Source organism: Hemiscyllium ocellatum, chromosome 36, assembly GCF_020745735.1.
Source record: "Hemiscyllium ocellatum isolate sHemOce1 chromosome 36, sHemOce1.pat.X.cur, whole genome shotgun sequence".
Lineage (NCBI taxonomy): Eukaryota > Metazoa > Chordata > Chondrichthyes > Orectolobiformes > Hemiscylliidae > Hemiscyllium > Hemiscyllium ocellatum.
In genome coordinates, this window is record NC_083436.1 from 35,767,163 (window position 1) to 35,789,799 (window position 22,637).

Consider the following 22,637-nt stretch of genomic DNA (forward strand, 5'->3'; position numbering starts at 1 on the left):
CTTACAATCTTCCAAATCTCAATTCTGACCTCATGCATTTCTATATGTCAACACTCCACAATTGGCAGGCAGTTATACTGCCGAGTCCTGAAACTCTGGAATTTAATCCCCGAACTTCATTCCCACTTTTATGCACTCTTGAAAATCTACCCTCTTTTTCCAAATCTTCCCGAAGATCACAGTGCATGCTTTAATGCCAGATTGTCTTTTAAAGCAACCTGGTGAAGCACCTTGAGTCATGTTACTACATTAAAGATCTTGCAAATGTAATCACTGTTGTTCTTTGCTGAGGGTTATTGAGAGCAATTGTACTGCTATTCGACTGACTGACTGACTCAGCATAAATCAGGGATTAATGTCCCTGTAAAACAGAACACAACTACAACACAGATGTTGGAAAAAAGCAGCTATATTAGCAGTAAATGCCATATGAACAAAGTTTAAAAAATTCTAAACCCATATTAACACAATACTATTTAAAGAATAGGCATGTTTGCAAAAGACTTTTGAGAAGCAGGATCTCCATGCACTTTGTTCAATTTAAAAGAAAAAGTTCCAAGCTGTCAGAAAATCTATAAAAAGGATCCTGATTCATAGCACCTAAACAAGTCAGCTGGATTTGAAGTCATGACATGCACTCTAAATTAAACAATTAATTCAATCTTATGGTGAGGAAACAGGTTGGCATGGTGTTTCTTTGTTATAAGTATGCCCCCTGTTGGTTAACTATACAGCAGCTTGTGAAAGCTTATGATTTAGACAATCATAAACTTCTCGTTGTCGATCACAAAGTAGCATGGTAAACTATTTTAAATATACTGAAAGAAGAAAACACATGAGGAATGGGTAACTAGGATATATAAGTAAATGAGCACAACATTCCAAACTTACTTGCTTTCTCTTTCAGTAAGGCAACCTGTTGTTTCAGATACTCAATAACTTGGTCAGCCTCAGTAGCTCTCTGCTCCAACCGATTTAACAGAGCACGATCGTTAGACATCCTTATCAATTGCCGGACTAGAAACCTGAGAGGGAAAAAAGGATAAGCGATTTTTTATCAGCATTGACAGATGCCCACCACATTACTTTTTAAGAAGCCCAGAAATGTAAATTTTGTTAAAGCCAAATGTCACTGGGACAAATTTGCTTCATGAATTTACAGAATAAATGAAGGCGAATAGATCAACATTAGATATGATGCCAACGGCTTTTAGAACCTGCAGTGATATTGCTGCTCCTTTTTCTTATAGTAAGGCATGCTTTTGAGTTTCCTGTACAATTGAATGATAAAAGTGGCTAAAGCTCTCAGAAATAGAAAAGGCATACCCTCATTACAATGACGCATGTGAAAACAGGGAAATACCTATTACTGCAGAAATATAGAAATGAAGGATAAACCCAACTGATTGAAACACAGAATAACTGCTTTAATTTTAGATTGTAAAGGAGAGCTGTCTTATTGAAAATTTTTTGCAGAAAATGTTATGGTTTGATTTGTGCCTCCATTTAGATTAAAATGGCATTTTCTTGAGAATTTCAAAAGTAAACTTCCAAGTACAGAAGCTTCGAATCATGTAGTCAATAAATATCTGCCATAATACTTGGAGGCAACTGCAAAACGTAGCAGCCTTTAAGTAAAACTTTAAAACAAAGTGAAAAATTTTGTCCTTGGAATAGCAGAGGAGTTGAATAGATTTTGTTCATTAAAGAAAACTTGAAGATTTAATCCAATGTTCGCAAAATTACAGCATTAGATTTCAATGAAGTAGATAAAGTCTGGCCGTTTCAATTAGCTTAGGACAGGGGCAGATATTAAATTTATAATTGGGACAAGAGATTCAGAGGACAAGGAAGAATTTGTTTTCTGCATCAAATGGTAATGACCTGGGACTCCATGGAAAAGGAGTGTAGATGAAGGGGTGATGATGGATGTAAAAAGTAAATTGGATGGGCAATTGATTGAAATTAACACCATAGCCCCTACAAATTTGTGTGGAAAAATCACTGATCAATTTGTTTGACAGATTGCTGGTGTAGACTCAACAACCTGAATAATCTTCTTTGCAAGCACGACTCTGTTTTATGAAGCAGGATTGGTAAACTTCAAAATTAAGAGTCTGTACACTAAATTCATGCAAACAAATCACTACAAATTGTAGGACTTTGCAAGAAAACATTGCAATCATATGAAGTATTAGAACATTAAAACCAACAATTTATTTCAGTTATCCTTTGACCAGTGGTCTTAAACCCAGTCCTCCATCCTGTTCTCATATCCCATTATAACTCTTCACTTCAAACATCTATCAAATCTATTTGTATAAGTTTACAATGATCTCTGTTTTAATCAGTAACTCCAGGTTTGAGATTCAAGATAGCAAAAAGGCCAAAGAACTGCAGTTGCTGGAAATCAGAAACAAAGAGAAATTGCTGGAAAAACTCAGCAGGCCTAGCAGCATTTGGGGAGACAAAGCAGAGTTAATAATTCAGGTTCCAATGAGCCTCCTTCTGAACATCTTCAGATATTCATAATCCTGTGCAAATAAAACCTCTTATGTTCTTCATCCTAAATCCTGAAAGGCAATCTTTCCATGTTCTCTCATTAATAACCAAATGCTGAAATGAATAACTTCGCTAGCTAAGCAAATATTAAATGAATAAATGGGACCTGGTTTTATATGTCAATTAAATGGTTACATTATGCATTGTGGGCTGGGTTATTCACAGTGCAAGTTTCAATAATTAAGCTTAATGTGCAAAAATGACACAATGCTGATACAAGTCAGCCTAATCTCCTGCTGCACTAAGGTGCACCTATGTCTACCTTAGACTTTTGCTACAGTGGCGTTCTTCAAATAAAAGAAAGCACACAGAGCTGACAGATGGAGCAGCTGAGACTCAGTACTTGCTTTTTCATATTTAACAGGCACTGTGTGGGGTTTCTGAATAATCTAAAAACAAATGTGCTTCAGGAATTTATGGACTGTATTTGTTTCACTTCTATCCTTTAAGCCAATAGAGCAGCAATAGAAAGTTTAAGGCATAAAATTTAATTATGTATTCTGGTAACTGTAGTCACATTAAAAGGCTACTGGAATTAAGAATGCCTCCAATGCCGCCCAAGTCCACTGTAGGTTCGTAAGCATGAATCCTGGTAAACGTCAGGAGTTCATTTCAGGAAATAATGGACTGGTACACGTCTAAGGTGAGTAAATACCATCTTACATCACTTCATTATTTCATTTAATTTGTTATTTTGGATTACTTAATGTTATTTCCCCACAACCATTAAGGGGAAATTAAGGCATCTTCCCCCCCCTCCCCCCACAACACACAATCAAAGGCAGACATTGTATGTTGTTTAAGATTAACATTGATATTAGCACTTAGAGAAGGTGTACAGTTATTTTAATTTTTTTTAATGGTGCTGCTGTTGTAATATAAGCAAACGTTGCAATTAGCTTGTACAGTCATAGGATAGATGCTCAGTTAGTTTTTTTTTTAAAATAAAAAAACTTGAAAAACACTAGAGTCTTTCAAAGAGCTTTTATGTGGCTCTAAAGTATGGAAATCTGTCATAGATTGAAATAAGAAATATACATCTATTCAGGAAAGGAAAGCAACATCTGAAGTTAATTAAATAGGACTTGCGTGGTCCAGAGAAAAAGGTGCAAACACAACACACAATTTTGTTTTCCCAGTGTCTAATTTCTTTAAAAGCAGTGTCCAATTTAGCATTAAAACATGCTGCTTCAAGTTTTAAAGCCTGAGGACATGAAACCAATTTCCAAACACCTCTGAAACACACCATACACTAGACTAGTTGCATTGCAGACAGTCAAGCCCTCAATGTGAAACACTCCGGAGATGTGTCTGTGTTCCTATGACAGATATACTGCACACTATATAAGAATGATAACTTAACACAAGTGCAAAAATATTTCTACAGCTGCAAGGCAAAAACATTAAAAAGAAAATCAAACTTTCAAAATTAGTCACTATCTCAAGACAGCTCTTTGCACTTTTGAATCGTACAGCCGTTTTCCGCCTGAGACAATGCTGGAATGTGAGCCCATACATAAATTTGCTACACATGACGATAAATACAAAAATTATGGATAAATTGGACTTCAATACTGAAACAAAGCAGTGGCAATGCTGGATTTGATTAAGCAGTCAAAAAGTGGGAGCACTTATAGGTTCTATTAAAAACAAGTTGAATAATTTTGTCATGTTAGAGCAGTGGAGTATCAAAACTTTTGACAAAAAAAGTGGACCTTGAAAAGTAGATCCAATCAACTATTAAGAGACAGAACATAGTTTTACTTTCCAACTATATGTGCTATAGATCACCTCAGATCATTAAATTAGATTAGATTAGATTCCCTACAGTGTGGAAACAGACCCTTTGGCCCAACAAGTCCACATCAACCCTCCAAAGAGTAACCCACTCAGACCCATTTCCCTTTGGCTAATGCACCTAACACTATGGGCAATTTAGCCTGGTGAATTCACCTGACCCGCACATCTTTGGACTGTGGGAGAAAACCAGTGCACCTGGAGGAAGCCCACGCAGACACGGGGAGAATATGCAAACTCCACACAGACAGTCGCCCAAGACTGGAATTGAACCTGGGTCCCTGGCACTGTGAGGCAGCAATGCTAACCACTGAGTCACCATGCCACCCCGTGAAGAAATGTCTTTGGTTCTTCACTTCAGCTTTAATTCAAAGACTTTTTTAAAAAAGAATAAAAATTTAGAAAGTAAGCTTTTTGTAATTTGTAAAAATAAAATCAGATATTTAATCTTTAATTGTATATAGTACAGAAGGGAAATTTTGACAGGAAAATTAGAACAACAAATGGAGTGCTGGTCTCCACACCAATTTTTCAAATCCACATTCCTCCCAAAGAGTGCTCTGCACCAGGAGCCTCACGCCAAGATAACTTTAAGTAAGCATCTTCATGAAGATTCAAGTGAAATTTAAGGACAGCCTACTGACTGGGAAAAAAAAATGCTGAAACACATATTTTCAAGAAATTGAACTGGTTTGTAAACCTGCTAAAGAAAGGCAAAATTTAAAAATCTATAGATCAAGAATAATATCAAGAATACAAATAAAAAGAGACTTGCACAGTTTGGATTGCATAATGAGAGAATTGAGGAAATTAAGAATTCGTTCAATACTTTAAAATTATAAATTAATCAGACAGAATAATAGTTGCCATTGACTGAGGCATCCAGAACAAGAGGATGGAGGTACAAGACTAAACAAAGATTTTAAAACAAACTGGCAGAAGCATTTTATAAAGCTTGCAAACATGAATACACTGGAAGCAGTGAATGAAAGAGACTATTTCAGCATTTAATAATATATTAGGTAAGCAGTTGAAGGGAAACTGGACAGACTCATAGGATTAGGTCTGCTGTTCATGGCAGAACACATTGCCCGTGAAACAGTCAGGGACATCTTGAATAAGCAACTTGTCCCCATATAAAAACAAGCATTTCTCTCTTTGAGACTTGGCTCAGCACAACATATAATCAGACAGCACAGGAGACCATTTGGCCCATCATGTCGGTCAACACTTTGACAAAGCCACAAGAAAGTCAGAACTGCAAATGCTGTTAAATCAGAGTCTTAAAAAAGTGAGATGCTGGAAAAACACAGCAGGTCAGGCAGCATCCGAGGAGAAGGAGAGTCGACGTTTTGGACACTTTTGCTGAAAGCCAGCCAATCAGTCTGGACATATACATACTTGTTCCACCACAGCCCTATAAAATTTTATTTTCCAAGTAATAATCCAATTTCCTTTTCAAGTTAACATTGAATGGATAGTAGAAACAGAATCAGACAGTGCACTCTATCATAGCTCTCTGTAGAAAATAAAATCTCTGCCAATCTCCTCTCTGATCTTTTATACATTAATGTACTTATGAACATATAAATTAGGAGTAGTCCACTTGGCCCCTTGAGCCTGCTCCATCATTCTCCACATTCCCACATATCCAGGTAATGTTTCTCACCCTTGCTTATAATCTTTTCTACTCACCTCTGGAATATAAAAGCTGAAAATGTGTTGCTGGAAAAGTGCAGCAGGTCAGGCAGCATCGACGTTTCGGGCATGAGCCCTTCTTCAGGAATGAGGAAAGTGTGCCAAGCGGGCTAAGATAAAAGGTAGGGAGGAGGGACTTCGTATTGCTATGGTCTGGCGACGGAGGAGTCCATCGCCAGACCATAGCAACATGACGGCTGGAGGAAGTGCGCCTCATCTTCCGCCTAGGAACCTTCCAACCACAAGGGATGAACTCAGACTTCTCCAGTTTCCTCATTTACCCTCCCCCCACCTTGTCTCAGTCCCAACCGTCGAACTCAGCACCGCCCTCCTAACCTCTCCGCACCCACCCCCACTCCGGCCTATCACCCTCACCTTAACCTCCTTCCATCTACCACATTTCCAACGCCCCTCTCTCAAGTCCCTCCTCCCTACCTTTTATCTTAGCCCACTTGGCATACTTTCTCATTCCTGAAGAAGGGCTCATGCCCGAAACATCGATTCTCCTGCTCCTTGGATGCTGCCTGACCTGCTGTGCTTTTCCAGCAACACATTTTCAGCTCTGATCTCCAGCATCTGCAGTCCTCACTTTCTCTGAAATATAAAACCTTTCTTCAACTGACTTTTGAAGATTTTCAAAGTCTCAACCCTTTGAGAAAACAATTTATCTTATTTGTTTAAAATAGGCATTATTATTTTAACACTTGCTAGTTCTAGATTCTTTCTCAAGAGAAAACATCCTTTGCGCATGCACCAGTAAAGACCCCTCAGAATCTTGTACTCTTCAATCATGTAACCCTTCACACCTCTAAACTCCAGCAGATACAAGCCTAGTCTGTTTGACATTTCCTCATAAGTCAACCTACCTATCAAAGACATGAGCCTGACAAATCGTTTTTGAACTGCTTCTAATGTAATTACATAACTCCTTAAATAAGGAAACCAATACTATCTTTCCTATTACAGGTGTTAAGCTAACTGGTCTGTAGTTTCCTGCATTCCACATCCATCCCATTTTGAATAAATATTTGCCATTTTCCACTGTAAATGAACTTTCACTGAAACTAGGAAACTTTGGAAATTTAAAACAAAATCCACTTGTCACTTCTTTTAAGATCTAAGAATGAAGTCCAACGGATCTAGAATCTGTCAGCCTCCAGCTCCAATAATTTGCTCAGTTCCATTTTTCCAGTGATTGCAATTTTCTCACATTCACCCTTGCTTCCACTTTCTGGTTTACAGCTATTTCTGGGATGTTACTTGTATCGTCTACAGTGAAGATTGTTACGAAACACCTGTTCCAATCATGTGTCAACTCGATTTTTCATTAGTTTTATAGAAAGTGAGTCTGTGAAATTAATAATGTTCACTTTGTTAACCCTTTCCCTTTTTAATTATCTACAGAAACTCTTACCATCTGTTTTAATATTTCTGAGTGGCTTTTTTATTTTCTCTTCTCATTAACTCTCCAGTCAATCTTTGCTGTTTTATGTTCAGTTCAATCTTCTGACTTGCTGTGCACAATTAAAGCTTATTTCACTAGGATGGTGGATCCTCTCCCTTGGAACATTTCCACTTGTTGGAATATATCTATTCTGTGTATTTTGAAGTATCCTTTAAATGTCTCCACTATATCTCTATTGAACTATCATTTAATCTAATTTGCAAATGTAATTTAAATCTAATATTAAATTTACATCCTTTGTTTAAAGGCATTAGTGTCTGTCTTATTTGCTCCTTTAAAGTATTTTAACACCTCTGTTGAATCTTCGGTACGTTCTCTGCTCTAACGAGGTCAATCTCAGAGCTTCCAGGCTCTTTTAATGAAAGATGTTCCTCATTTCTGGTAGCATTTTAGTAAGTCTGGATGTGCAACATGTTGCTGCAGCTAGTTCTGCTTTGTGTATACCACTGATGACCAGACTGTCAACTGGAGTAAGGGACGCATCATTTTAATATAATGAACTCATGACCCCAAATATTTCAACTCGTAACACCACTTGGGAAGCACTATGGTAGAGGATCTCACCAGGGAGAGCAATAGAGTCGAGTTTAGAGATGATAAAAGCGTTAATGAGGATTCAGAAGCAGGCTGACTGAGTGAAAAATGAAGATAGATAGTAATATGGATACTGTTAGGAAGCTGTGGGTAAGATCAGTATGCATTTCCACAATGACAAGTTCTTCAAGGACAATGTAGGTACTGGGTAAGAGATAGTAGTTAACAAGGACAGATATCTCAAGACTGTGATAACTGTGTTAAACTCAAAGCTGTGAAAGGAAACCTATAATCTGGAGAAGATTATTATTTTCACTGGTCCCAGAGGATAAATACCAACACAGGCTGGCTCATGCAAATGGTCTATTTCAGAGTTATAATTTGTGTAATCAATGAAAGCAAAAACAATAAACGTATTTTGTGTTAAACTAAAGACATCATTGCAATGTATTCAGTCAAGATGAAAATTAACTGAGCTGAATCAAATCCTTTGATTGTGTTCAACTGGCCTGTTCTGGTTTGTGGGAAAGAGTGAAAATCTTAGGGTCAGACCTCAAACAATGAGAAATTTGAAATGTTATGGTATGACAGACCAAAGCTATTTTTAAAATTATACTTTACACAAAGAGCAGTGTTCAAGATTTAGAAATATTGATACTCACCCTGCAATTTTCTTTGCAGGATATAGTTTTCATGCTGTAACAAATGTTCATTTTTATTGCCATATTGAAATTTCAAGAAAAATCAGCATTTTGCTGAAAACATGAACCAGATGTTCAGTCAACACAGAAAATATGCCATAATTATAAAGAAAAAAGCTTGTAAATCTGAAGTTAAAAGTATTACCAGAATTGCAGAAGTTGGTTGACACTCTAAATCTGATGTAGTGTAAACATAACTCATAATTTGTCACTACCCTCTACAGCTGGCTGTTACGCACTTTATCTCCAGCATTTTGTTGTCAAACACACACTTTTTCCTTATAAACGTGTTAAGTGCCTTCCAAAACTGTAACTCGTCTCTCAGTCTCACCTTTTCTAATGCTCCAGTTGATTTATTTCATGCGGAAGTGGCAGTTACCATAATGCTGCTTTTTCCACCAAAATGCTTTTTCTGCAGTTTTGCATAGAGATAACAGGACACTGTCAGCGTCTTATCGAATCTGTCAAGAAACTAGTAACCATATCTGCTTTCAAACAGGTACGGCAATCAAACCTTCACAAAATTATTTTCCCCAAAACGTTTGACAAAGTAATTTTTCACAAAAGCATTCAATCCACAGTTGGTCCCAGTGTTTGAAACCAAGAGCTCATTGCAAATGCCAGGTCTAATGCAAGATGGAAGGAGTTGGAATGCAAATATTAGATGTAGAGGCCTCTTTACCCTCCAAGATGCTTTCAACACACTCTAAACATTTGACAATGCAGATTTAAATGTGTTAATGTCATCTAGTGGCAGAGTTTCAGCATTACACCAATTCAATTTACTAACTATGTTACGTTTATTTTGAGCACTCCATACATTTAATGATACTGAACCTTTCGCAAGGTGTTAAAGTTGAAATCATGTTGATAGGCATAATTTTCCACTAAGCTCCCAGATCAATTTAAAACGTATATCACTAGGTTATGATTCATTCCTCTTACATTTCAATCTCCTTGTTTTGCAAAAATGAATTTGGATCGGTAACAACAACAACAGAGACATTTACGGGTCATTTTCCAGCACTTTAGGCTTTCCAGCAATACTTAGAGCTCCCATAATGACAGTAAACACACGTGTTTGGTGTGGTACCCATCCGTTCTGAACAAGATGCTCGTACCTTCAATCTCTGTGGGGTTAATTGAGAAGAGGTAGCAGCACCATTGCTTCAGTCCCTGAATGAGCACAACATTGTTCCAAATCTTCCAACGGCTTCATCCAGAAATAGTGTTTCATCAACAACATCCCTCCCAAACTAACAATAATCAAATTTCTATTAACGCTCGCAATCCAGATGTTGTAGACTATAGATTCAGTGCAAGCTAGTATCTTCTGAATAGAGTTAAATCAAAACAAGCAAATGCTGGCACAGGGAAGGGAAAAAATAGTGATAAAATGGATGATAGCATTACTGAATGTTGTATGGACCAGCAGTATTTGAAATGAGCTAGCACGATTTTTCATTTTCAACAGACTTCGTCACCCCTCTCCTTTGACAGTGCCATCCAATGGTGTCATTCAAAATAATGCATAGTGTAACTTAAATTATACTCAACATAATTTTGAGATACATAATTGAATAACATGCCAGCAATTGACAAAGAGATGAAGGTATGTGAAGACCTGGAAACAATCATTATCACAAAAGAGGTAGTGTTGGACAAGCTAATGGAGGTAAGGGTAGACATGTCTCCTGGGCCTGATGGAGTACATCCCAGGTACTAAAAGAGATGGTGGGAGAAATAGCAAATGTACTCGTGGTAATTTTCCAAAATTCACTGGACTTTGGGGCAGTTCCAACAGATTCGAAAACAGCAAATGTGATGACACAATTTAAAAAGGGCAGTAGACATTAGGTGGTGAATTGTAGACCAGCTATCTTAACTTCGGTGATGGGGAAAATGTTTGAGCTTATTATCAAGGAAGAAATAGCAAGGCATCTAGATATAAATTGTCCCGTTGGGCAGACACACCATGGGTTCATGAAGGGCAGGTCACGCTGGACTAATCTACCGGAATTCCATAAAGACATTACAAACATAGTGGATAACGGGGATTCAGTATCTAGGTTTCCAAAATGCATTCAACAAGGTGCCATTCAAAAGGCTGTTGCAGAAAATAATGATGCTTGGCATTACAGGCAATGTATTAGCATGGATAGCTTTGTGCGAGGGAAATCGTGTCTCACAAACTTGATTGAGTTTTTTGAAGAAGTAACAAAGAAGATTGATGAGGGCAGAGCAGTAGATGTGATCTATATGGACTTCAGTAAGGCGTTCGACAAGGTTCCCCATGGGAGACTGATTAGCAAGGTTAGACCTCATGGAATACAGGGAGAACTGTATCCATTTGGATACAGAACTGGCTCAAAGGAAGAAGACAGAGGGTGGTGGTGGAGGGTTGTTTTTCAGACTGGAGGCCTGTGACCAGTGGAGTGCCACAAGGATCGGTGCTGGGCCCTCTACTTTTTGTCATTTACATAAATGATTTGGATGCGAGCATAAGAGGTACTGTTAGTAAGTTTGCAGATGACACCAAAATTGGAGGTGAAATGGACAGCGAAGAGGGTTACCTCAGATTACAACAGGATCTGGACCAGATGGGCCAACGGGCTGAGAAGTGGCAGATGGAGTTTAATTCAGGTAAATGTGAGGTGATGCATTTTGGGAAAGCAAATCTTAGCAGGACTTATACATTTAATGGTAAGGTCCTGGGGAGTGTTGCTGAACAAAGAGACCTTGGAGTGCAGGTTCATAGCTCCTTGAAAGTGGAGTCGCAGGTAGATAGAATAGTGAAGAAGGCGTTTGGTATGCTTTTCTTTATTGGTCAGAGTATTGAGTACCCGAGTTGGGAGGTCATGTTGCAGCTATACTGGACATTGGTCAGGCCACTGTTGGAATATTGCATGCAATTCTGGTCTCCTTCCTATCGGAAAGATGTTGTGAAACTTGAAAGAGTTCAGAAAGGATTGACAAGGATGTTGCCAGGGTTGGAGGATCTGAGCTACAGGGAGAGGCTGAACAGGCTGGGGCTGTTTTCCCTGGAGCATCGGAGGCTGAGGGTGACTTTATAGAGGTTTACAAAATTATGAGGGGCATGGATGGGATAAATAGACAAAGTCATTTCCCTGGGATCAGGGAGTCCAGAATTAGAGGGCATAGGTTTAGGGTGAGAGGGGATAGATATAAAAGAGACCTAAGGGGCAACGTTTTCACGCAGAAGATGGTACGTGTATGGAGTGAGCTGCCAGAGAATGTGGTGGAGGCTGGTACAATTGCAACACTTAAGGGGCATTTGGAAATGTGCAAGGTGCTGGCAGGTAGGACTAGATTGGGTTGGGATATCTGGTCGGCATGGACGGGTTGGACCAAAGGATCTGTTTCCATGCTGTATATCTCTATGACTCTATGACAATAGGAAGCAAAGAGTGGGAATAAATGCGTGCTATTCTGGTTGGTGATCAGTGACTAGTGTATTGCCTTTGGGATTAGCATTGGGACTGCAATTATTCACAATTTACATTTATGATTTGGAGTTGGGAGCCACTTGTGGTGTGTCAAAGTTTGCAGATGACACTAAGATGAGTGGCAGAGCAAAGTATGATAGGATTGTAAAACATTGCAAAGGGACATAGTTTAAGTGGGTGGCAAAGATCTGGAAGATAAGTATAATGTCAGAAGCATGACGTCACCCACTTCGGTAGGAACAACAGTAAACAGGACTATTACTCAAACGGTGAGAAATTGCAGCATGCTCCTGTGCAGAGGGACCTGGGTGTCCTTGCGCATGAATCACAGAAGGTTGGTCTGCAGGTGCAACAGGTAATTAAGAAGGCAAATGGAATTTTGTCCTTCATTGCTAAAGGGATTGAGTTTAAAAGCAGAGAGGTTATGTTGCTGCTGTACAGGGTGCTGGTGAGGGCACATCTGGAGTACTGCATGCAGTTTTGGTCACCTTATTTGCGAAAGGGTGTACTGGCACTAGAGAGGGTGCAGAGGAGGTTCACTGGGTTGATTCCGGAGTTGAGGGGGTTGATTTATGAGGAGAAACTGAGTAGACTGGGATTATATTCATTGGAATTTATAACTATGGTTGGGGAGTGGGGGGGGGGCAGATCTTCTGGAAAAATGTAAAATTATGAAGAGATAGACAAGATAGAAGTAGAGAGGAGGTTTCCACTAGTGGGTGAAACTAGGTCAAGAGGACATAGCCTCAAGATTAGAGGCAGCAGATTCAAGACTGAATTGAGAGGGAATTTCTTCACCCAGAAGGTTGTGAATCTATGAAATTCCCTGTCCAGTGAAGTGGTTGAGGCTTCCTCAGTAAATGTGTTTAAAGCTAAGATAAATAATTTTTTGAACAGGAAAGGAATTAAGGGTTATGGTGAAAGGGCTGGTAAGTGGAGCTGAGGCCATGAAAAGATCAACCATGATATTATTGAATGGCGGAGCAGGCTCTAAAGGGCAGATTGCCTACTCCTGCTCGGAGCTCTGATGTTCTTATGTGGAAAGATCATTGAGGAAACCTCCAATTTTGATCCACTTCTTAAAAATAAGGATTTTAAATTTAAAGTATACTTTTCATTAATTTAGATAAAACTTTGGAAGGTATCAAGTTATAGAGTCATTTGTTTTATATAAAAAAAGTTATTTTTAAATTGTACTAATCACATTGATTTATTGTTTGACATATTTTGAGGGAAAAACTACAGTTGTGCACAAGTCAAGGATTTTCAAATACTTATTAATACATTTCTTCTGGTTTTTCAGTATAAAAATTCTTTTTAAAAATTCTCATGCCACTGTGAAACTTATCACTCAGACATTCTTTTCTGACCTCATTCAATCTAGACGTACATGATAATCAGTACTTCTGGTTAATGGGTTTTTTTTGCTATTTTTGCCTCCCCCTAGTTTTGACCACCCACAACTTTAAATGGCAGACTGAAATTCCATAGCTTGAGAATCGTGTTGCTAATTTGCTATCGGCTGTCTTGTAGAAGAGCAGAACTGTGCCACTCTTCTTCCATTTACAGTTTTCTTTTTAAAATCAACCTTAACTCTATTGTAACACTCAGTCATACAGCACGGAAATGGATATTTTAGTCCAACCAGTCTATGCCAACCATAATTAGTCCAACCAGTCTATGCCAACCATAATCCCAAACTACTTCCACTTGCCATTTCTTATTCACGTACTTATCCAAATGTCTTTTAAACGTTGTAACTGTCCCTACATCCACCACTTTCTCTGGCAGTTCATTCCGCATACGAACAACTCAGTGTAAAAATATAATTGCCCCTGTCATTTTTAAAGCATTCTCCTTTCGCCTTCAAAATATGCCCACAAGTCTGGAAATCCCGACCCTTTGGAAAAGACACTTGCTATTCACCCAATCTATACCTCTCGTGATTTTATAAACCTCAATAAGGCCAGCCCTCAACCAGCTGCAGTCCAGTGAAAACAGTGCTGACCTATCCAACCTCTCCTTACAACTCAAACCTTCCATTCCCTGCAACAACCTGGTAAATCTTTTCTGAGCCCTCTCTAGCTTAATAACATCCTTCCTATAACAGGGTGACCACAACTGGACTCAGTACTCCAGAAGAGGCCTCGCCAACATCCGATACAACCTCAACATGACATCCCAACTCCTATGTATGAAGGTCTGAGCAATGAAGGCAAGTGTGTGAGGTGCCTTCTTAACCACGATGTCTTCATGTGATGCAATCTTCAAAAGAATTATGTACATGAACCCCTCAGTCTCTCTGTTCCAGCACTACTGAAGGGTCTATTTTTCATAGAATAAGTTCTGCCCTTATTTGCTTTACCAGAATGCTCATATTTATCCAAATTAAACTCCATCTGCCATTCCTCAGTGCATTGACTCAACTGATCAAGATCACTCATCCTAGACATCCTTTTTCACTAACGATTTTTGAGAAGATTTGTAGCTCAGGCTGATGATAAGTATGCAAGTTAGCTCGCTGAACTGGAAGATGTTTTCGATGTTTCGTCACCATACTAGATAACATCATCAGTGAGAGTCTCCGGTGAAGCACTGGTGGTATGTCCCGCCTCTCTATTTATCTGTCTTGGTTGCTTAAGATGGCTAATGTCATTTCCAGTTCTATTTTTCATGTGAAGGTAGTTAGGATATAAGTTGATGTGTTTATTGATGGAATTCTGATTGTAATGCCATGCCTCTCAGAATTCTCATGCATGTCTTTGTTTTGCCTGTCTTAGGATGCACGTGTTGTCCCAGTCAAAGTGGTGCCTTTCTTTGTCTCTACATATGGAAACTAGTGACAGTGGGTCATGTCTTTTGGTGACCTGTTGGTGTTCATGTATCCTGATGGCAAGTTTTCTTCTTCACTGTCCGCTAAACCACCAATTTTGATGTCAGTGACAAACTTATTAACCATGCCTTCTATAGTCTCAGCTAAGTCATTTGTATAAATGACAAACAAAAAGTGTACCTAGCACCAATCTCGGAGGGACACCACTGAGAACAGCCCTCCAGTTTGACAAACAACTCTCCACCACCACTCTGTCTCCTGCTACTAAGCCAATTTTATATCCAAGCGGCAAGCTCACCCAGAAACCCATGTGATCTGACTGTATTTATTAGTTTACCATGCAGAACCTTGTCAAAGGCTTTAGTAAAAGTCTGAACAAATAACATTGATTGCTCCGACCTCAAACGTCTTGATTATTTTCTCAAAAAAAACCAAGTAGTTAGAGAGCTCATGGACTCAAGAATAACACTCGAGATTCAAGCAAATGATCCAGTGCTGAAATTGCAGCATAGTATTTAGCAACAGGGAAATTGTTGGATGGGCCCTCTTTCAGATGAAAGATCAAAAGGTAAAGTCACCACAGCCTTACCATACCATATGTAAATATGACTGGTGATGGTTTAACCCGGACGGTCACCATGCCGTAGGTGGGTGAGGGTTGAGGTTGAGAAGGAGAGTCCTCCAAGAGACTCTCAGCTGATATAGGACTTGAACTAATGCTGCAGGTATCACTCTGAATCACAAACTAGTCATCCATCCCAATTAACTAGGTCCCCTTTACTCTAACAGGTATAAGAGATCGTGTAATGCTATCTGGATGGGCCTGTGTTAGTTCTCAGCATTTCCTTGGATAATGTTATCTCTCAATAATAATCACTGGAACAGTCTAACCGATTATTTAGCACATTGTAATCTGCAGGAGTTCCCTGTGCCCAAAATGATTGCTGCATTTTAATAAGTTAAAAACACTCCATATTTCATTAAATATCGGACAGCACCAGATTATCGTCCAACAGGTTTAAATGGAAGCACTAGCTTTTGGAGTGCTGCTCCTTCATCAGATGGCTGTGGAGTATACCTAATGAAGGCGCAGCTAGTGCTTCCAAGTAAACCTGTTGGACTATAACCTGGTGTTGTGTAATTTTTAATTTTGTACACCCCTGTCCAACACCAGCATTTCCAAATCATATTTCATTAGTTAACTATGAAGTAATTTTACATCAAGTGTATGGCAAAGCATTTAAATAAATATAAGTTTCTTTCAAGTCATGCAACTGGATTTTTTGAGTCACCCTATTGAACGCACATCCTGACTGATAGGGTCAGTTTGGCCAGTTATATAATGTACTAGTGATGTTACTCGAGGACAGCACTGCTATTTGACCAATCTGATGCCCTTCTCCCAAGACAACTGGTGCAAGCTGCATTGACTGTGGTTTAAATAAAGCTGACCTTTTGATCGACTGCTTAAAAAAGTCATCACGCAACTGACTATTTGAGACTCATATTTTGGAAGCCACCAGTTTAAGAATTCATAAGTCTTGTAAAAGTACCTTAAAATTTTGGGTGGTTTTATAGATTTAAGAGACATGAGCACAAAGTAAAAGTAAATGAGATGCTCAAATGATCAGACTGTTGGAGGATTTAAATTATAATACATTAATTTTCAGTAAGGAAAACAATTTTCATTATCTCTCCTTTGCAACTTTTAGCCACTGGTTTACATTCCTCTGTGCTCGTTATAAATGACATTTGCCCGCTGGGATACAACATTTAGTAATCTTGCAATATCTTACTATTTTGAGTTAAACATCCTACAACACCAGGTACTCCAAATAAACCTATTGGACCATAAGCTGGTGCTGTCGATTTTGAACTTTGTCCACCCCAGTCCAACACCAGCATCTCCACATCATTACTATTTTAATACTGAGGGCTTCATAATTGAATTCAATTATATTTTCACTGAATACCACTAATCGATAGTGATCAGAAGCAGCAAGCCAAGCAGTTTCTCCCATTCCATCTCATGGACTGAAGCTAATTCTAATGCCACTTCCACCCTGCAGCTGACATCAACTAACTCTGCACAGAACAAGAATCAAATCTGGAAAAGGATTGAGCTAACTTCATTGTATTAATAGCAATTTTGTTTTGTTTGGAGGTGGAATGTGTCAAGATTATAACTGAAAGTAAGACAGTTAAATTCTGAGACTAAATTTTAGAATCTTCAAGTGAACTTTACTAAAAACATTGCGACTCAGTACAATTCTGGAATATATAATATTCTTATTTTCTGAGACTTAGCTTTTGGTTTTCAAACAGAACAGAAAACGCAAATAGCATGGCACCAAGTATTGAGTTGTACCATGTGTATATAATGGTACACAATTGTTTGACTTCAAGATTTCTGGCGTCTCTGCACAGATGCTGGATCTGTTCAACAGGCAAACACAAGCACACTGTCTCTTTAATTTTTGCCAACCCTTACAATAAATACCACATTGACTAATGGTCTTAAGATTCCTTTTTACAGCAAAACTTTACTGAAGCCAGCACTTATTTCTTTCATAAACAAAATATAATGCAAACACACTCTCTTCATAAACATAATCCTAGTCTTCTCTGATCATGTAAAATTGGATAAATCTAAAGTATTTTAATTACTTCCTTATATTGAATCTATTTCCTACACATGACTGGAGACATTATTCTTACATTGAATCACATTCTCAAGAATCTCAAAATACCTGACAAATAAAAAGAAATCTGTTTGCATTTTATTCTTTCGCTTGTAGTGAGCACAACATTGCATCTGAAATGAAACGTTAAAATATCATTCCTATTCAGAAGATAAAGACCAATTACTGCTATCCAACAAAATACAATGTATTCCTGATCAAACAATAATGGTATTCCAAATTATTGAATGTACATAATAAATGCATCTGCAAAAACATTACTAAATTATTCCTGTTACATGAGTATGTGCAACCATATACATACCATGAGAGTTCAATCCATAGATAGTATTATGACCAATAAATATTATAGCTGTTAAGATTTTTTTTTAAAGTACACTGTAAAGAGTGAACTCAGGATTTAATACACAAAATACAATTTAATTTTCTTCTTTTGAATTTCAACACTAACATTAAATAATTTTCAATTATCCAAGTTTGTACATTATAGATTTTATCCATAACAATGACCTCCACATTACTCAAGAAAACAAGCTTTAACATTCTTCAAAAAATTTGTGACCAATGATCAGATGTTCTGCAGCAAAGGTACAACATCACAAATAAGCACAACAAATTACCTAATACGGTAACAGTTCCAGGGATTTAGTTGATTGGAGACTTGTACTTTGGTCTTTTAAATCAGTTTGTTGTGTCACAACAAAACACCGTTCAATCAGTTCCCAGCGAAAAAAACCTACTCTAGTAGTGAACCAACTACAGAATCATTCCTCCAACCAAAATTTAAGGGAGAGTTTTCTAACTTCCACAAGCAAGACAACTCCAATAAGATAGCAACATGTGCACATCTATAAATAGTTTCATGTTATCTGAAACTGCATTCCTAACATGGTACCAGTCATATTGGCCTACACTCAGATATTGGCTGAATAATTACATGTTCCATTGGTGAAGGATGTTTCAGAAGTCTTTCTATGCATTTTGTCACTCTACTCACTGTAAAGCACTGAAACTTTCTTCAGAAGATAATTATAACAAGGGAAGCCACCAGCACGTTAGTTCATGAAATCCAGAAAATATCCCACACTGCTCCATCCAATTGCACCTTAAACAATTAGAGCTTTCATCTCTTTCTATTCTATGCAAAAATCCAGTCTATGAATGAATTCCTCAATTTCAGTACTAAATTTGCTTTTTACTTATTTTAACCTATGATTCATACTGGTAATTATTTTAATCAATCTGCTCAGTCATTTAGGGAGAGGCAATAGCCTAATGGTAGTGACCGCTGATCACAGTGATGGTGTCACTACCTTGGGCCAAAAGCCTGGGTTCAAGTCACACTTGCATCAGCATTTTGTTTAGGATCAGTGTTAAAATGTTATGGTTTCAACTGTTAGCATCACAGAATTGTTACAGTGCAGAAGGGAATTATTTGGCCTATCATACCACACCAGCTCTCCAAACGAGCGTCTTATTTAATGACATTCTCCTGTCTCCAGAATCTGTACATTGTTGCTTTTCAAATAATCATTTGAATGCCTCAATTGAACCTACCTCTACCATACAGTCAGGCAGTCCACTCTAGACCCTAATCACTTTGCAGGAATGTACTTTTACTCAATCTCTTTTGCTCCTTTCATAAATTGCTTTAAGTCTGTGCCGTTTTGATCTTGACCCTTTGAATGGAACCACTTTCTCACTGTTCACTCTATTTGAGCTGTGCACTCACAGCTGATTGAAACATTCAGTAGCATGAGAAATCCAGATAGAGTTAACAGGGAGAAAATGGTTCCACTCATGAAAGGGTCAAAATCAAAAGGGCACAGATTTAAAGTCATTTATGAAAAAAGCAAAAGTGACTGAGTAAAAGTACTTTCATGTAAAGTGATTAGGGTCTGGAATTAGATTAGATTAGATTAGATTCCCTATAGTGTGGAAACAGGCCCTTCGGCCCAACCAGTCCACAATGACACTCCGAAGAGTAACCCACCCTGACCCATTTCCCTCTGTCTAATGCACCTATCACTATGGGCAATTTAGCATGGCCAATTCACCCGACATGCACATCTTTGGACTGTGGGAGGAAACCCAAGCAGACACGGGAGAATGTGCAAACTCCACACAGACAGTTGCCTGAGGCTGGCATCAAACCTGGGACCCTGATGCTGTGTGAGGCAGCGGTGCTAACCACTGAGCTACCGTGCTGCCCACAGTGGACTGCCTAACAGTCTGGTGGAGGTCGGTTCAATTGAGGCATTCAAATGATTATTTCGTCATAGAGTCATAGAAATATACAGCACGGAAACAGACCCTTTGGTCCTACCCATCCATTCCGACCAGATATCCCAACCCAGTCTAGTCCCACCTGCCAGCACCTGGTCCATATCCCTCCAAACCCTTCCTATTCATTTACCCATCCAGATGCCTTTTAAATATTGCAATTGTATCAGCCTCCACCACTTCCTCTGGCAGCTCATTCCATACACATATCACCCTCTGCGTGAAAAAATTGCTCCTTAGGTCTCTTTTGTATCGTTCCCCTCTCACCCTAAACTTGTGCCCTCCAGTTCTGGATTCCCCCACCCCAGGGAAAAAGGCTTTGTCTATTTATCCTATCCATGCTCCTCGTGGATTTTGTAAACCTCTATAAGGTCACCCCTCAGCCTCTGACACTCCAGGGAAAACAGCCCCAGCCTGTTCAGCCTCTCCCTATAGCTCAAATCCTCCAACCCTGGCAACATTTTTGTAAATCTTTTCTGAACCTTTCAAGTTTCACGACAACTTTCCGATAGGAAGGAGACCAGAACTGTATGCAATATGCCAACAGTGGCCGAACCAATGTCCTGTACAGTCGAAACATGACCTCCCAACTCCGATTCTCAATACTCTGACCAAAAGCAACAATGTACAGGTTCTGGAGAAAGATAATGCCACTAAATGAGATGTTCATTTGGAGAGCTGGTACGGATTTGACAGGCCAAATAATTCCCTTCTGCACCATAACAATTCTGTGATTCTAACAAATGAAACTATAGCATTTTAACAGTGATCCTAAACACACTTTGCACTTCCCTCATCTTGAAAAGAAACTTTCAGGATGACTTAAATCATCTGATTAACTTGAAACCAAAAGAAGATGACAATGCATGTTTACCCTGGCAGCATTTCAAGTTCATCAGAAAGTTCCCACACCATTATCAGTGACCCTCTCTCACTGAATAAACTTTAAGAGAAAAATCTACTGACGCCCTTAACTCATGTTTTATGTGGGAGCTTGGGTGCAATATAAACATGTTTTTTTTTCTGTATAAGATGTTGAACTATCATTGTCCATAACTCTCCAATGAAAATTCATGCCCTCCTGTCCGTGTTCTCCCTGTAAGCAAAACCAAAATATGACCAATTGCTATCCAACTGCTAACTTCCCCTGTTACACTTTAACCCTTCAAGCATTTCTCTTAATACCAAACCAAAATGGAGTGGGGGAGATAGATCTGTGAGAAGTGGGGAAGGAGTTGTGAGAAGGACTGAAATTGGGATGAGATGGATGCTGGGTTTGGGGCAACATGAGATTGACTGGGGGAAAAGGGACGTGTATGTGGTGCAGGAAAAGCACAGCAGGTCAGGCAGCATCCGAGGAGCAGGAGAATCGCTAGATGGGGGTGAAAGAGGGTTGACAAATGGAGGGGAGGGTTAAAGATTAATGGGGCTTGTGGGAAGAGTGGTGGGGAGAGAGTGCAAGATTGACAGAGCGGTAGGAGGGGGAGAGTTTGGGAGGGGTCATAATCAATGGAATGGTGGTGGAAGGACAGTGCAGGATCAACAAGTGCAGTACAGTAAGGAGGAGGCAAGATCGACATGGGGTATGGGGTAAGGAGGGGAGTAAAATGGACTGGAATGTGGGTTAAGGAGGGTGGGGTGGAGAGGGTGCCATTGGGGGATGTGGGGTGGTGGCAGCATTGATGGGGGGGGCAAGAGGGGTTGTGCCAAGGTTGGGGTTAGGGGGTGGGGGTTGTGAGGGTGCTGGAGGTAGGGATTATGAGTGTGCTTGGGGGGATGGAGGCAGGGTTTGTGAGGATGCTGGGGTGATGGCACAGGGGTTGCAAGGTGCTGGGGGTTGTGGAGTACTGAGGATGGGGCAGAGTTGTGGGGGTGCTGGGGGGGTGGTGTGCTGGGGGTTGTGGCAGGATGGGGATGGTGTGTGGGGAATTGATATGCTGTGGTATAGTGGGGGTCGGGATGTTGGGTGGGGATGTGGGGGACTGGTGTGCTGGCGGGGGTGCTCGGGTAGAGATTGATGGCTAGGGGGGTTGTGGGGGTGGGGGTGGGGATTGATGTGCTGGGGGGGTTTGTGGGGATTGGTGGCTGGGGGGGGTTGTGGGGATTGGTGGCTGGGGGGGTTTGTGGGGATTGGTGGCTGGGGGGGTTTGTGGGGATTGGTGGCTGGGGGGGTTGTGGGGATTGGTGGCTGGGGGGGGGTTGTGGGGATTGGTGGCTGGGGGGGGGTTGTGGGGATTGGTGTGCTGCGGGGTAGGTTGTGGGGATTGGTGGCTGGGGGGGGTTGTGGGGATTGGTGTGCTGCGGGGTAGGTTGTGGGGGTGCTGGAGTAAGGGGGTGGGGATTGGTGGGTGGGGGGATTGTGGGGGTGGGGAGTGATGGCTGGGAGGGGTGTGGGGAGGGAGGGGTCTGTGGGGGAGGGGGGTTCTGTGGGGGAGGGGGAGGGGAAGGGGTTCTGTGGGGGAGGGGGAGGGGGGTCTGTGGGGGAGGGGGAGGGGGGTCTGTGGGGGAGGGGGGTTCTGTGGGGGAGGGGGAGGGGAGGGGGTTCTGTGGGGGAGGGGGAGGGGAAGGGGTTCTGTGGGGGAGGGGGAGGGGGTT

The 22,637-nt window shown here is 40.1% G+C and overlaps 1 protein-coding gene across 4 annotated transcripts in view; it reads right to left on the bottom strand.

The window, feature by feature from the left end:
* The window catches only part of aimp1a (aminoacyl tRNA synthetase complex interacting multifunctional protein 1a), a 65,768-nt gene that overhangs the window by 42,895 nt on the left and 236 nt on the right, over window positions 1-22,637 (bottom strand). For 2 of the 4 annotated variants that reach the window (XM_060851481.1, XM_060851477.1), the window contains exon 2: window positions 892-1,025. In XM_060851481.1, coding sequence (XP_060707464.1) covers window positions 892-1,000 — 109 coding nt within the window. In that variant the 5' untranslated portion in view covers window positions 1,001-1,025. Of the gene's footprint in view, window positions 1-891; window positions 1,026-9,088; window positions 9,108-18,379; window positions 18,554-22,637 lie in introns of those variants that run through there. The other 2 variants (XM_060851478.1, XM_060851479.1) reach the window with 2 other exon arrangements.